Here is a 15,531-nt window from a genome sequence, read left to right on the forward strand (position 1 = left end):
ATTTTTCATTCCTTGTATTGATTCCAAAGCAGTAGAACCACTTGTACTATACATTAAATCTGTGAGTGTTTTGGGTAAATAGTGCATCATTTGTGCCTTTTCTGCCTTCTCAGGTGCGGTTGCCAGCACAGAGGTAAAGATGCGACTACAAGAGTTTGTCCTGAACAAGAAGAAAGCCTTGGCTCAGCGAAACCTAAACCACTGTTTGTCCAATGATCCACGTTACTGGTATGGGTGAGTGTCACCCTTGAATACGTAGATTTCGTACATACATACAGTATGTAAACAGCTTTACTATCGCCCATTCTGCATATGTTTCTGGTGAAAGTCACAAGTAAATGTGCAAGGGATGGCTATTTGGGTTTTGGTTATGTCAGAAACCGGTTATGTTGACTTGAGTCAGCCAAGGGGTCCGCTGTACTGGCTTTTATTGTCATTATCAAAGCAACTTTCCTGCCCCACAGGGGTTATGTTAAATATAAAAGTTACTGGGATGAATGACTTTGCAAACATGGCACACCCTGCAGTTTGAACCCCTGCCATGTTGGCATGTGTCTTGGACGTACTTTGTATGTACAGTGAATCGTTGTTTTTCTAACTTCTCCACATTTTCCTCAAGGTAAGTCCTCCAACTGCCTTGGAAAATCTTTTTGTTGTCAGTGATTGACAGCTGACTCTTTTTAAACATATTTCACCCTTGTGAGTGTTTGAGAAATAGAAAAATGGAACCTCTTGTTCATTTGAAATGTTGCTCTAAGCAGTAAACCTGGCAAAGGAGGGGACAGCCTGTGTCAGAATTGAGGAAACATTTCTCTGCTGTTCCCAAAGTTCTGTCTTTCTGTCTTTTCCCTCCCCAATTGTCTTCACATTGCTCCACTACCTTCCCTTCTCAGTTACTGTGACTTATTTGGCAAGGAAGTCCACCCCTTTGTAAGGTATGGATGAAGGTGCGAGATCAACCTCAAAGTACACAGGGGTAGTTGTTAATGATCTCAAAGGAGTTGGGTGTTTGACGTTTGATGTTTGACAATGAATGCCTGAATGATTCAGAGAAGGAAGTGATTAGACAAGTTTAATCTGGAGCTCTTTGGCATCAACTGTATTTTTATAGACAGTGCAATGCCAAATATGACCCCACAAAACTCCAACTGTCAGACGTGGAGGTTAAAAATCTCTTGCTGCAAGAAGACTTCACTGCTTTGAGGGACCAATGAATGGGCTCATATACTCTAGAATCTTGGAAGAGAACCCCTTGGCCTCAGCCTGAACCCTGAAGATGAGTTGTGGAGCATGACAATGACCCAAAACCTATGACCAAGATGAAGCCCATTCAAATCCTGACGGTGCCTTGCCAGTATCCGGGAATTAATCCCATTGAACATCTGCGGAGGGAGTTGGAACTTCGAGCTGACAACCAACAACCTACAACCATTAGGATTTGGGGAATATCCGTATCTACGCAAGATAGCACAAGCACAGAAAGCTTTCTAAATCTTCCAGAATCTGCACCTATTCCAGCTTGTACCCGGGCACGCCCATATAAGGAAGTACTTTGGAAAAAAAACTCTCTGGAACCGGGCGTCAAGCATAACATATATATACTATACCCAGCAGAAAAAAATCCAAGTGTTGCAAATTTATTGACCTTTCATTTTTTTCCTAGGAAAACGCAACACAGCTCTTTGGACCAAAGCTCGCCTCCCCAAGCAGCTTTGTCAGCGTACCACCATCCAGTGTTAGGTGCATACGACTCAAAAGATGACTTCCCACTACGCAAAACAGGTAATTAATCACTACTTTCAGTTTAATTCGAGGATTTAAATCATTTTAGTTTTGTTCTTAATGCAAGATATTTGCTCATAAACATTATTTTGATTACTAATTACCATACTATACAGTATTTTTCCACCACGGGTATGGTTTTATAAATAAGATAAGGCATCATTTTTAAGTAAGAATAAAAACTGTGTATACCCTCCATACTCTGCTGTCACTGCAGCACACTTAAGTTAGGCAATGTGCAGCAGTGTTGTTGTATCACCATGTTCATGTGCGTTGATTTACGTGAGTGCCAAATTGTGACCATGCAGAAAAAGTCAATTTTTGGGTAGGTGAAAATTGTGCTGGAAAATCTGAAGCTACAATTCCTTTGGAATTTTATGAGAAATGGCAAACCTGTCAAGTGCTGTTAAAACCTTTAGCATTTGGGATTTGATTAGTGTGAATATTTTTGGTAGAGTAAATGAGCATCCAGCTTTGATGCAATAAATGGATGAATGAAGGGATGTAGAGGTTGCTGGCACTTATTTCTATTAATTTTTACACTTACTGTCTGCGGCTGTTTTAGCACTATAACAAATAGATACATACAGTATCTGTCACAGACAGAGGCCAACCTCTGTACTCTGCACCATGATTACAGGGATGATTTGTTCAATAGCAATTGTGAGGCACATAATTTAACTCAGGAATCCAGTGTGTCTGTGATGCAAAGGATTATTGACCTTTTCTTTGAGCAGTTTAGTGAGTAATGATACCAATCTGACTCTCCAAAAAACACACACACACACACACACGTGTAACCAAGCTTACACCTTAAACATTTATGGGTTTGTTGCACTGCTTGTCTTGAGTCTTGACTGCACAGACCATTCATGCAAACTAGGAGGGGTATAACGGTACAACTGGCGGGCCCCGATGTATGTAGTATAATCACTGTATAATCAGTAATGGTGCAAGAATAATGTGGTGAACATATGTAAGCTTCTGACAGCAGCTGTATATTATGACTTGAGCCTCGACAGTGGACAAGGATAGATAAAATCTAATGGGAATACCAATCAACTGTGTTCAACGGGAAATCGAGGAACCAGGGACAGTCATACCCTGATGGGCAGCACTGTCATGCATGACATTCTTGCCCGTGGTGACCCATTTTACCCATGTTCATGTAAATTATAGATATGGTGAGAATTATTTCCTGTCTAGTGAGCTCAGACATACAGCAAACTACAACAGGCGTGCATTGTCCACAGCTGAGAGGCTTCACTATGATGGTTCAGAGCAAACAGAGAACCACTTTGAATGCAGCGACAGGAAGTCTGTATGGCCAATGCAACTCTCTCGGTCACTGTCACAGTGACACACACGCGCAATTTTGACATTTGAATTGATTCAATTCATTGCACCTACGAGCAGTTGTCTGTAATAGCTGTCAGACAATGCACTAATTCCTCATTGTCAGGAACAAACATCTAATTGGCCTTACTTAGATACACAGACTGTGTACGTATGCACTCATCCTGTATTAGACCCACATTTGCCTTCTCCTGTTTCCTTGCCTGTTGACTGTTGCTTTTTAGACACTATTTAGCCTGTTATCAATTTGAAGCCTTCTTTACTTGTGCTCATGCAAAACGAAACATATTTGTAACATTTCATGCATCATATCTTAGTGTAGCCTTTGGCTTTTTTGCGTTGGTGTTCTTAATACTGATGATAATGGATTTCAAAATGGGCACAATGGCCCACTCATGGGTTGCATATTGGACACAGTATTTAAATATTTATTATACAAATGAGAAAAATTCCACCTGTTTCTCCACCCACCACATGTTTATCACAATGGGTTTTGTAAACAGCCAGTAATGGATGCCACTGATTTGAACAAGCTCAGGTCACCGGAAAGCATACTTAGCTGTCACTATCTAGGGGAAAATGTCAACTCCATCTTTTTGGAGTGCTTTGTTTACAACCATTGCATGAAACCACAGTGATGACTATGTACAGTATGTTAATGTGAGGTTCAAGGAAAATAGACTTTTTCTAAATTTAACACAGGTACAAGGTGAATGGTTTGAATTGTATGCACCTATCTGTCCCTATCTGTGTAAGCTGTTCAGTAAATTACCTCCATACTGTTTGACATTTCTGGGAGGGTCCATTGATGAGTTTCAGCAAACTATTGATTTGTACATATGTATCTTCCTCCTGAAATTCCTGCATGACTCATTCCACATGACTCAAGCAGCACAGGGCTCCCATTTGTCAAAGAGGTCAAGCACTGGTTCTGAGGTTGCACTTATATCACCTAAATCATTGGTTTTCAAGCATTTTCTGCCATGTACCCCCTAAGGCACATACAGTTTATTATCAGAAGCTGATAATATTTTTTTATTTATCTGTCCCCCGGAAAGGAGAGGAATGAAGATTAGCCGCAGCAAGACAGAGTATATGTGTGTGAATAAGAGCGATCCAATTGGAAGAGTGAGATTACAGGGAGAAGTGATACAGAAGGTGGAGAATTTTAAGTACCTGGGGTCAACAGTCCAGAACAATGGAGATTGTGAAAAGGAGGTGAAGAAGCGTGTGCAGGCAGAATGGAACGGGTGGAGAAAAATCTCAGGCGTGATATATGATAGATGAGTTTCAACTAAAATGAAAGGAAAGGTATACAAAACTGTGGTGAGACCAGCCATGTTGTTTGGTCTAGAGACAGTGCCACTGAGGAAAAGACAGGAAGCAGAACTGGAGGTAGCAGAGATGCGGATGCTGAGATTCTCGTTGGAGTGACCAGGATGGATAGGATCAGGAATATGTTCATCAGAGGGACATTACATGTTAGAGGCCTTGGAGATAAAGTCAGAGAGGCCAGACTGAGATGGTTCGGACATGTCCAGAGGAAATATAGTGAATATATTGGGAGAAGGATGCTGCGTTTAGAGCTTCCAGGTAGGAGGCATAGAAGAAGACCAAAGAGGAGGTTCATGGATGTAGTGAAGGAGGACATGAAGGTAGTTGGTGTGAGAGAGACAGATGCAGAAGACAGGGTTGGATGGAGGAGATTGATTTGCTGTGGCGACCCCGAAGGGAAAAGCCCAAAGAGAAAGAAGAAGAATCTGTACAAACCATTGTATCAGTTGCTGGCACCAGAATCGTTTAACCGTGAATGGAGACACTAACATGACCCTACCTTGCACACCTCCCCTGACACCTTACCTTGCGTCCTACGGGAGGGTCTTTTGACAAGCATTTACCTAAATGTATTTACAATTATTTATAATTTATTAGCTTTTTTCAGAGCAGATGCTAGATAAAATGGGGATTGTTCATTTGACAATAACAAATAATATATATTCATTAAGCTGTCATGCAAATAAATTACATTAGGCATAACTGCCCCAATAGTAGTTATTCTACATGGTTACTGTAGAATATGCATTAGTTAAATACATACACCACCTCGGTTGCATTCAGACTAAAAACTGCTGAATGTACGACAAATGAATAATTAGTACTTGTATCATGGATGTTTACTCCCATTAGCAACAATCCCGTAAAGCACTCAAAAGGAGAAGAACATAATGTGGAAAATTCCTTATTTGCTTCATGAATTATTTTTTAGCACAAGTATTGCTGAGACAGTTTTGAAAAATGAAGAGAAGATAAAGTTATGCCAAGGGCAAGGGGGAGGTGGAGAATTAGAGCTGGAGACCGATGGATGTGAGTATCGTGCCAATGTCAGCAATAAAAGCAGTCTGGGCCCTCTGTAGAGACTGTGTTTGCACGTGTGCACACTGGTGTGCTTTTGCCCAGTCGGCATTAACACCCGTCAAAGTCACTGTGTCCTGAGAATAACACACTCAGGGATGCAAGTGGCCAACACGCACACTCTCCTTCCTCATCAGTCTGCCTCCCTTGACCTCTCTTTAATCCTCCACTTTGCTTTCCATGGACGTAGTTTGTCCTTCCCTGCACTCCCAATTTCTGGCTCTCCATTCCTTAATTGCTAGGGATGCACAAATCAAACCTTGACTCTGCCTTCTCCATTTTATTCTTGTTGTTTATTCCTTTTCTTCTATCAGTCAGCATCCTTCGTAACATATTCTAAGTGTGTCCAACATTTCCACTGGTTCCCGGTCAACAAGTCAATGAGACATTCAAGCACAATGTGTATTTCTGAGTGTTTGTATGCCATTGTTTGTTTATTACGACTGTAAAATAGCCCGCCATGACTTAAAAAAGTGTCAAATTTGAACCAATGAAGTAGAATCATGGATCAACCGAGCCACCTGATTGTGTAATTTGAATATCGTGTTTGCATTTAGAGTCACCAAAAATGATTCTTGGAAATTTCTATCTATTATTTGATTGTTTCGGATATTCACAAATTCATACAACACATTACATTTACTTATGCTACTTACTTAATTCCAGTTCCTCCAGCACCACTGCCGCTAACACACTGTGTCTTGTATTTCAACTTAGAGAGAGGCTTTGTTTTGAAGAATTGGCTTTCATGGGTTTAGTTGTATTGCTTTTTAGCATAGAGACACATAGTCATGACCCCCGAAGACAAAGTCATGATCTGTTCTTCTCAGCTTCAGGACAAACTTGTCTTGGACGGATCAAACTCTAAAAGTGAATCTGTTACATTCAAGACTGTGGGAAGAGTTGAAGGTCAAACTGTCCAGTTTCAAGTAATTAAGCAGAAGGAAGCCAGTGGAGGAACGCATAAACCTCCTTCTGTTGGGGCTTGGACAATGACAAAGACTAGCCGCCATTACAGCTGTACAGTACAACGCAAATCCACTTTTGGGGGGGGATCCATTTGCAGCTACCAGCCCAAGCTGAATTCATCCATACATTTTCGATGTGTGTGTCTAAACCCGAGGAGGCGAGAGGCAGGGCACACCCTTGACCGGTCGCAGTGAATTCATACATGGAACATCAAAGCAGATCCAAACATATATGTTATTTCAATGTACAGTGTATGTGATTATTATTATTACTTATTATTGCTTGGAAGCCTCAACATTGATGTTTGTGGTCAAGAAAAGCTTCTCTTGTTGCTACAGAGTGATGACCTCTCTTGTAACAACAAATTCCTCATTAGTCAGAGTAAATACCCACAAACAAACCCCCACTGATGAGGGCACATAGGTACTGGAGTGAATCCTTACTTCTATTCCTCTGTTGTGGGCAATGTAGAAGCTTGGCTTCTTCCTGCTACTTTTTAGACATGTTGAGCACTGAATTTTGAATATGTGATATATTTCAAAGTAACATTATGCGCATGGTTGATGTAAACAAACTAAGCTGAAGTTGATAAGTTGGTCGACATTCATCAAATACACATTGATTACAAATACACAGTATTTGTCAAGTAAGGGTGCCACAATCAACAATCATTTTTGCCACATGTTTGACTCACTGTGGTTTAAATCCTCCCTCCGGTTCTGTTTCTGTATGGTCAGCATCTGAACCCAACCTGAAGCTTCGTTCCAGACTAAAGCAGAAGGTGACAGAGCGCCGTAGCAGCCCTCTCTTGCGTAGGAAAGACGGCCCCATCCCTGCTGCAAAGAAACGCTCCCTGGACATTGCTGGTGAGCATCATTGAGTTGTATATGACTTTGGTGTTATGTTTTTGATGATGACGCTCATTTATAAAGAAGATGGATATGCAATGCCCATCAAAGGGAGGTGCATAACTAATACTAAAAGTAGCTTTAAAGCCATTTGTAAAGGTAGCAAAGTGTTTTTCTTCCCAGAGTCTGCATGCAGCAGTGCACCGGGCTCTGGTCCCAGTTCCCCCAACACCAGCTCCAGTAACATCCCCCATGAGAATGGCATCCCCATGTCCAGCAGCCCAGGAGAGGTAACACCATCTTGACTGCCCATCTGTTTTGTCTTTATGAGTACAAGTGTATGTATATAAATAAGTGTCTGCCTAACGTACTAATGAGTGCAAAAACCATGTGTGTCTCCATGCAGGCGTCCTTGCTTCAACGGTTGGTTTCAAGGGATGGGTCAGTCAGCCAGCTCTCGCTTTACACCTCCCCTTCGCTGCCCAACATTACCCTCGGATTGCCAGCTACATGCCCGGGTAGCAATGTAAGTACACCTGATATTATATTAAATAAACAATAGAAATTCTTGTTTCTTTTCATACTTTTCATTTCCAAAACATGGAATTTATCACAGGACATAGAAATAACATTTCTTGTCAGGGTTATTCATTGCTAGTCTTCTCAGTCTTAGGTATGTCTGATATGACTTCCTTTGCATCTCAACTATGTCTGCGTTATATTTCCTCTCTGCTCCTTGTGTCTAAATGTTTTTAGACAATATCAGGACATCAAGATCCTGAGAGTTGCCTGGCACTGTCTGCGTTGCAGCGGGGCATTCCTTTAACCTCCCCTTTCCTGCCTACTGCCCACTTGCCCCCCTACTTGGCATCTTCAGGTCTGGACAGAGAGGGAGCTGGAGGGGGCACAGCTGGTCATGTTCCCCTTCTCCAACACATGGTGCTGTTGGAACAGAGCCACAGTCCAATGGGTCAGTAGTCACTGTAGTACTGTATGTACAGAATTGGACTTTCTCCCAATCCCTAAAGAGTCGCTTGTGTATATTTGTACAGTTTATTGTATAGTGTTCTACATTACAAGATAAAATAGTCAGATTTGTCTCCATTCGGTTTATTTCAATGCGGAATTGCTTCATATTTATATTTAATTACATCTAAATCCTTATAAGTCAAGCTTATTGCTCTTCCAATAACCTCAGATATCACAAATAAAACCATTTAGCATTTTTTTTCTCTTCCTCCCATGGGTTTAGTTGGTTTAAGCGGCCTCCCACTACCGTCATCGTCGATCTCTAAGCTTGTGCGAGGCCACCACCCATTGGGTAGAACCCAATCAGCCCCCTTACCCCAACAGCAGTGTGGTCAAGCCCAGGCATTGCAGCAGCTGGTGGTCCAGCAGCAGCACCAGCAGTTTCTGGAAAAGCACAAACAACAGTTCCAGCAGCAGCAACACATCATCAACAAGGTATGGCTTCATCCGTCACTCCATATATAAATAATACCATATAAAAGTGTATGCACACACACAATACGGACATGTTAGTGAGCACTTTGCCTTTGCCAAGATAATCCATCCACCTTACAGGTGTGGCATATGAAAATCCTGTTTAGACAGCCTGTTTATTGCACAGATGTTCCCTTGGCTGGCTACAATAACAGGCCACATAAAATGTGCAGATTTACTATACTGGGGGCTCTCAAAACTAGGTAGTATCTGGTGTGAGCAGCATTTCCCTCACACAGTTCAACACATCTCCCCCGCATGGAGTTGATTAGGTTGTTGTCATATATGCTGATCCAGAGCATCCCAAACATGTTAAATGGGTGACGTGTCCGGTGAGTATGCTGGCCATGCAAGAACTGGGATATTTTCATGATCCTGTATATTACCATGTTGCAACATGAGCTAGGCCCTCTAATCCAACCTTGGAGACCAACTATGTGCAAAAGCTACATCTTTGTTTTAGAACCATGTCTAAGTGAGTGATGTTCAAATCCTGAATGTTTGTGAGTCCTGTCTTTCCTTCAGTAGCAAAATGAAACGACCTGCAATCAGAAAGACTCCTAGCATTTCTTGTATGTGTTCTCTTTGTCACCATGGCAACTGTGCTCCTAGCAAAGCTGCCTCCGTCTATGGTCTTCCAGGAAATGTGACTCACAGAAATCATAGTGGGCGTGTGTGTTGGTGTGTGTATGTACACTCATGATCAAAATGACTGAATTACTTGTTGGCTTCATGAACATATATTGTTTAACACTGAGTCACTTTGCTTTTATACTGTCCAGACAACTCAGAATAAAAACTGATTAATTGAATAAATTACTTGCGTTTTTGCGCAACTGCTCTCATGGAGTGGCAGTGGAAATATCCATGCTATTGTTTTCTTTACACATATTTTGAAAATTAAGACCTAATTACACACAAAAAAAATTCTGATTATATGAATAGTGAATTGAATCTATTGCTTATTGTTGGAATATCCCTTTTGACTTGACATTTGACACCCAGAATGCCTGAAATAGCAAATATTCTTGGTCACATCTCCATCTTATCCTTTCCTATCCGTCCAGGATTGTGGAGAGCTGGAGCCTATCCCAGCATATAAAGAAACAAGCAGGTCACTCTACCAGCCGTAGTTCAATACAGACCTGATATTTGTTGTTGTTCATTCCAAGAGATTGAGATAAATTTTGCTTTGAGACTTTTGGAGATTTTACAGCGGGGCCTTGGTTTTCATAGGATTCATAGGTCTGCTTTGTTTCTATTTGGTTTAACTGCATCATTTAGTGTCACCATTCTAGCGGCTGCTATTATTGCCTGTGGTGTAAAGGTGCATGAAAGAGAGAGCAGAGAAAGAGAAAACAGAGGTAGCGAGGATGAGGGAGAACCAATGTAGCAGGACTGAATGGCTGTTTTGAGTTTGTTTGGAAAAGAGGGACTAGGATGAGGCAAGAGCCTGCTCTCTGACGTCAATGAACTGTTCCCTGGGCAATATGCCAGCCAAGTGTGTGCGTCTTTGTGTGCGTGTGTGTGTGTCTTTCATGCATCAACAGTGATCTAGTCCAATTCTGATCTACGCAAGCTTTTCAATGACAGGGACAGAGACCTCGATCCCACCGACATTTTTAAAAAACAAACCTTTTTCTGTAGTTCCTGTGTTTTTTTTTGTAAATCCCTCCTATCATTTAAGCTAAGGGTTTTTCCATTTTCTTTCTTTTCCTTACAGGCCTGGACAAGTTACCCCTACTTAATTTAGAATAGTGTACAAGGATTCTGTTAGGACTTTTTCAAGCAAACAAATTCTTTGGTTGGGTTTTCTGATGTTAATAACCACCAGAAACTTTAACCAAATGGTATTTGGTTTGTATGACATATTTGTCATAGTTTTTCATGGAAGCATCCAGAAGGCCATTTAGCTTTTAAAAACATTTTCAATGACCCAATGAATGCTGATGTGCTGCTGTGTGCGTTTTATCGTCAATCTCTTGAGGTTCCTTCAAGAAGGGGGCGGCCATAGTAGTGACCAAATAGTGGAAAAGTATAGTGGAAAAGGCACTGGTGGGCTAAGTCTGTATGCAAAGGCCCACAGCGCATTCTACAAATTTAACAAGAAAAGTAAAAAAGGGGGGAAATCTGCAGTAATTTTACAAGAATGAAGGCAAAATATTAAGAGAAAAAAAGTGCTATTCTAACAAAAAAGGACTAATATATCCATCGTAAAAGTCATAATATTATGAGAAACAAACTAAACATTATAAAGTTGCAGTATTCTTGGTGGAATAAGTTATAATGTTATGATAATTAAGTAAAAATGTGACAATAAAGTCATAATTACCAGAAGAAAAATTACAATAAAATTGAGTTGGAAATGAAAAAAAAAACAGCCCATATTTTACAAGAAAAAAGTCCCATTGTAGTGCAAAAAAAGCACATAAGAGTAGATGTTGAAATATTAAAGAAAAATATGTTATTTTTAATGAAGCCTTATTATAATGAGAAGCAAAACCAAAATGAAGTTGTAATGTTTTGAAAATTAGTTTGGGAAAAAGTAAAAATATTATGGGAAAAGAGTTTATGATGCTTATTTAAGAAGAAAGTTCAATTATTTGGGGAAACAAAAAAGAGCAAAGACATAACATATATCATAACATCATAACAATAATTTTAGTTAGTAAAATTGTTTTTTTCTTGAAATATATATATATATATATATATATATGTATATATATATATGTATATATATATATACATTTTACTTTTAGTTTAGATTTTGATGCAGTGCACCTAGGAACTCTCTCCATAACCAACAGCTTGCTGTAATGTCTTTGCAGTTACATATTTTTTTTTACAATATTTCATTTGTCACGCTTCAAACACTATTTGATTCATAATTTAGTGGATAGTCAGATTTCTCCTTTTGTATCGTCCTCACACAGATGATGTCTAAACCCAGTGATCAAGGCTCAGCTGTCAGCTCCACTACATCCGTGTCATCCAGGCATCATCAGAGTCACCCAGAGGAGACAGAAGAAGAACTCAGGGAGCACCAATGTCTTTCATCCTCCTCCTCCTCCTCATCTTCTTCTTTGACCATTAAACAAGAACCCCTCGACCCTCAAGAGCAAGAAGAGAGGGAGCAGAGGGAGAGGCAGGCTGAACAGGAGCTCCTGTTCCGACAGGTAAGCACAGACTGGAGAGACACGTTGAGAGAGCATATTGTATGATGGGAGTTGAAATGCAGTTCAATCTGCTTTTCAAAGTATCCCAACAAATCCCATCTCACTAACTCTTGCCTTGTTATGTAACATATTCGTTTTTAAAGCCCAGAGGGAAATGTTTTCACTGCTAAATGCTGGAAGGATTTCTAAAGCAAGTCAGTGGGAGCAGTGACAGATGGACAATAAACCATGATGCTCTCACCCTCCTCTATTTAACTGTTCGCCCATTTTATTTGCAGTTGAATTATGCAGTGTCCCAGTCAGCGTCTTTGTTTAAATTAACCACGTTTATGTCGCCAACCCATCTAAGTCGACCAACTCGCCTCGGCCCCAACTTGTACTTCTTACTACTAAAAAGTAGGGTAGTAGTAGTCACAAGATCAAAATGATTGATAATAAACTTAATATGGAAATAGTAGTGCGCATGGCATTGTTGGAAGCGTACATTAAGAGTTTTACACACACTTTAAACCCTGCAATCCAACCAACCTTGGTGTCCCAGCATCAGGGAGTGATGTGTGAATGTTTATTCCATTGAAAATGAACAGCTGCCAGGCAGTTCATTGTAGTCACTGGTCACTATCACTGGTCACATCCAAATTACTAGATTTATCACATGAAAACACACAAATCTTCACCGTTACCATTAATCACCATCAACATTAATAATGGCAGCACCGGGTCTGCTCGGGGCATGAGACTGACTCCACTTCATAACACATCTCATACGAAGAGGAGATCCATGATGACAATTTTGCGCCATGATCACTATATTTAGCAAGTTGTGGTGTAGTAGCAAGTATTTCTTGTGTCGTGCATTTATTCGGTGTTGTTTGTGTTGTGTGCTATCCACACAGAATAGACACACTGGCAGCCCCTGCCGTCCTGGTGAAAAACATACATTTGTGTCCACAGTGTGTGTCCATGCATTAATAACAGACAGTATGAATTACGCCACTTTACAAAGTGAAAGTAGACATTATAATGTATTATTATTTTTATATATTATTACAACACCGGTTTATTTCGTCTCAAAAAGTGTAAACATTGATATTGTTTAGTGCCAATTTGTGGAACAATAAGCACTTCAAACCCCCACTGCATGGTTTTGTGACTGTATCCTTGTTACATCCCGACTAAAAAGTAATATAGTACATGGCTGGGTACTTTGTTTATATTTCTATCATTTTTTCTGCTGATAAGTGCAGAAAATAAGATAAGATTTGTCGCTTGGACCTGGTGTTATGTCCCCCTGCGGGGTAACTATTGGTCCATTTCTATTAGCATGTGTAATGTTAAAGTCATTATTACTTGCATGATTTGCAAAATTCCCATGTGAAAATAAATAAAAACAAAGGAAGATAACAGGATAGGAAGGTAACAGGAAAGGAACTGTCACTGACTTTCAAAGCTTTGGCATAGGACCTTTCTTCTTTTACAGCTGTTATTTCCTCTCCCTTTCCACAACTAATAAAATGTGCTCATTGAACTTTTGTACAAATGGAGGAAAACAATGTCAGCAAATTGCCTTAGGTTCAAAAATCCTTAAGTCTCTGGCAAAATCAACAATGTGCAAACAATGGCTATTTCAGTTAGTATGTCGGCAACTGCTTATCTCGAATGTTGACATCTTGAATGTTGACTTAAACGGGTTACACTGTCCATATTTTGGTCATGTTTCACAGCATGTTTACCCCCTGTCTGCTATTTTTGAACCAGACTCCAAATGAACATCCACACATGCATGCGTTCAAATACTATAACAGTTGAAAAAGCAAACAATTGATTTTGACTTTGCTGTAATTGCTCTTAGATCAAAATATAATTACTTTTATAATATTACAATCTTTAGGCTTGCACGTATAACGTTTGGTCCTCAACTGTCTGGTCCAGCCCATCCCTGCTGTCCTCAGCCAAATTCAATCAGACACACCTCTCGCTATCACCGTGGCGCCCATAGTGTGACTAGACACGCTTGCTTGGTGAGACTGATGCACTCATGAAGTCCAAAGAGCACCCCAATGTACATTTAAGTACTGTATGTGCTATTATATGAGACAAAACAGGATCAGCAGCAGTTCTGTGTATTGTTTTCTCATACAATGACCTTGGGATTAACTAATGACTGAGTGATATTACCATTTCCACATGAGTCACTATGAAATACAAATAGCTGGACTAAGGCGGTATAATGCAAAAGTGGCTCAACAAACCCGGCCTTTGTGCTCAAGAAGCAGCTCAACACAATCCAAAAAGTTCCCCAAAAAAGATAAACAATACTGCAACTGTTGTTATCAATTAACCTTGTCAAGTCCGGCTCTCCGCTTTGTGCTCAGTGCACATTCATATTAAAGGAGGCGTTTGACGTCATATTATTCTACTACCGCTCAAAAACAAAGCAATCCCAGCCAGTTTACACAAGATGAGCAAGTAATTATTATGGAGCGTTATGGGGATTTGAAAAAGATTATTACTGCCAAAGCAACACAGTCACCGCCAATCGAGCGAGGGAGGACCGCTGGCAGAATAATGCTTAGCGTGTAAATGCGAAACTTAACACTGATTATTATACTAACTATACCCTACTTGTCTTTTCATTTAGCAACACTCAACATTGCACAATTTCGATATGTTACCACTTATTCATCCATCCATTTTCTGTACCGCTTATCCTCACGAGGGTCGCGGGCGCGCTGGAGCCTATCCCAGCTGTCACCCTGGACTGGTCGAACACTTATATATTGAAAAAAATACATTAATTGCAGCAACGCCACTCTTTTTTCAAGTTTATCGCACAAGCCACACAGCTAGGAGACCTTGGTTCGATTCCCCCCCCCGGTGGAGTTTTGCATGCGTGGGTATTCTGGTTTCCTTCCACATTCCAAAAATATGTCAGGTTAATTGGCGACTCCAAATTGTCCATAGGTATGAATGTGAGTGTGAATGGTTGTTTGTCTATATATGTGCCCTGTGATTGGCTGGCGACCAGTCCAGGGTGTACCCGCGTCCCACTGAAGACAGCTGGGATAGGCTCCAGCACGCCCGCGACCCTCGTGAGGATAAGCAGTAGAAGATGAATGAATGAATGTCATACAGGTATTTTACTGCTCTAAATGACCAAATGTTGTATCACATTGTGACCATTAGGTGGCAATGTTGACATGTTTGTGGCGACCTTTTCCCTTGTGACAGTTTTTCCTTTTTGTTAGAACAAATAAGAGTTTTGTTGCAGCTGATTGATACCTCAGAGTGCTTATTCCTCCAGTCCTCCAGCAAATATTGTAATAAAAGAAGAAACGGGCAGAGTTTTCATGCAAGGATTGCTGTGGCATACACGTCTGCTAACATGGCCGAGTTGATATTTAATATTGCAATGTAGTGTAGAGAATGCTAGAATGCTAAAAGTCGCCACTCCCATTATAGTTCTGCTCAAATTATTCTTACTC

General features: G+C 40.5%; 1 protein-coding gene across 5 annotated transcripts in view; it reads left to right on the top strand.

Annotated features, from left to right (window-relative positions):
* Nucleotides 1-15,531, top strand: part of hdac4 (histone deacetylase 4) — a 57,702-nt gene that overhangs the window by 12,979 nt on the left and 29,192 nt on the right. For 2 of the 5 annotated variants that reach the window (XM_058081539.1, XM_058081534.1), the window contains exons 5-12: nucleotides 114-234; nucleotides 1,664-1,782; nucleotides 7,257-7,385; nucleotides 7,536-7,657; nucleotides 7,774-7,893; nucleotides 8,124-8,337; nucleotides 8,620-8,831; nucleotides 11,804-12,046. In XM_058081539.1, coding sequence (XP_057937522.1) covers nucleotides 114-234; nucleotides 1,664-1,782; nucleotides 7,257-7,385; nucleotides 7,536-7,657; nucleotides 7,774-7,893; nucleotides 8,124-8,337; nucleotides 8,620-8,831; nucleotides 11,804-12,046 — 1,280 coding nt within the window. The remainder of the gene's footprint in view (nucleotides 1-113; nucleotides 235-1,663; nucleotides 1,783-7,256; nucleotides 7,386-7,535; nucleotides 7,658-7,773; nucleotides 7,894-8,123; nucleotides 8,338-8,619; nucleotides 8,832-11,803; nucleotides 12,047-15,531) is intronic. The other 3 variants (XM_058081535.1, XM_058081538.1, XM_058081536.1) reach the window with 3 other exon arrangements.

The sequence above is a fragment of the Doryrhamphus excisus genome, chromosome 9, assembly GCF_030265055.1.
Source record: "Doryrhamphus excisus isolate RoL2022-K1 chromosome 9, RoL_Dexc_1.0, whole genome shotgun sequence".
In the NCBI taxonomy this organism is placed as follows: domain Eukaryota; kingdom Metazoa; phylum Chordata; class Actinopteri; order Syngnathiformes; family Syngnathidae; genus Doryrhamphus; species Doryrhamphus excisus.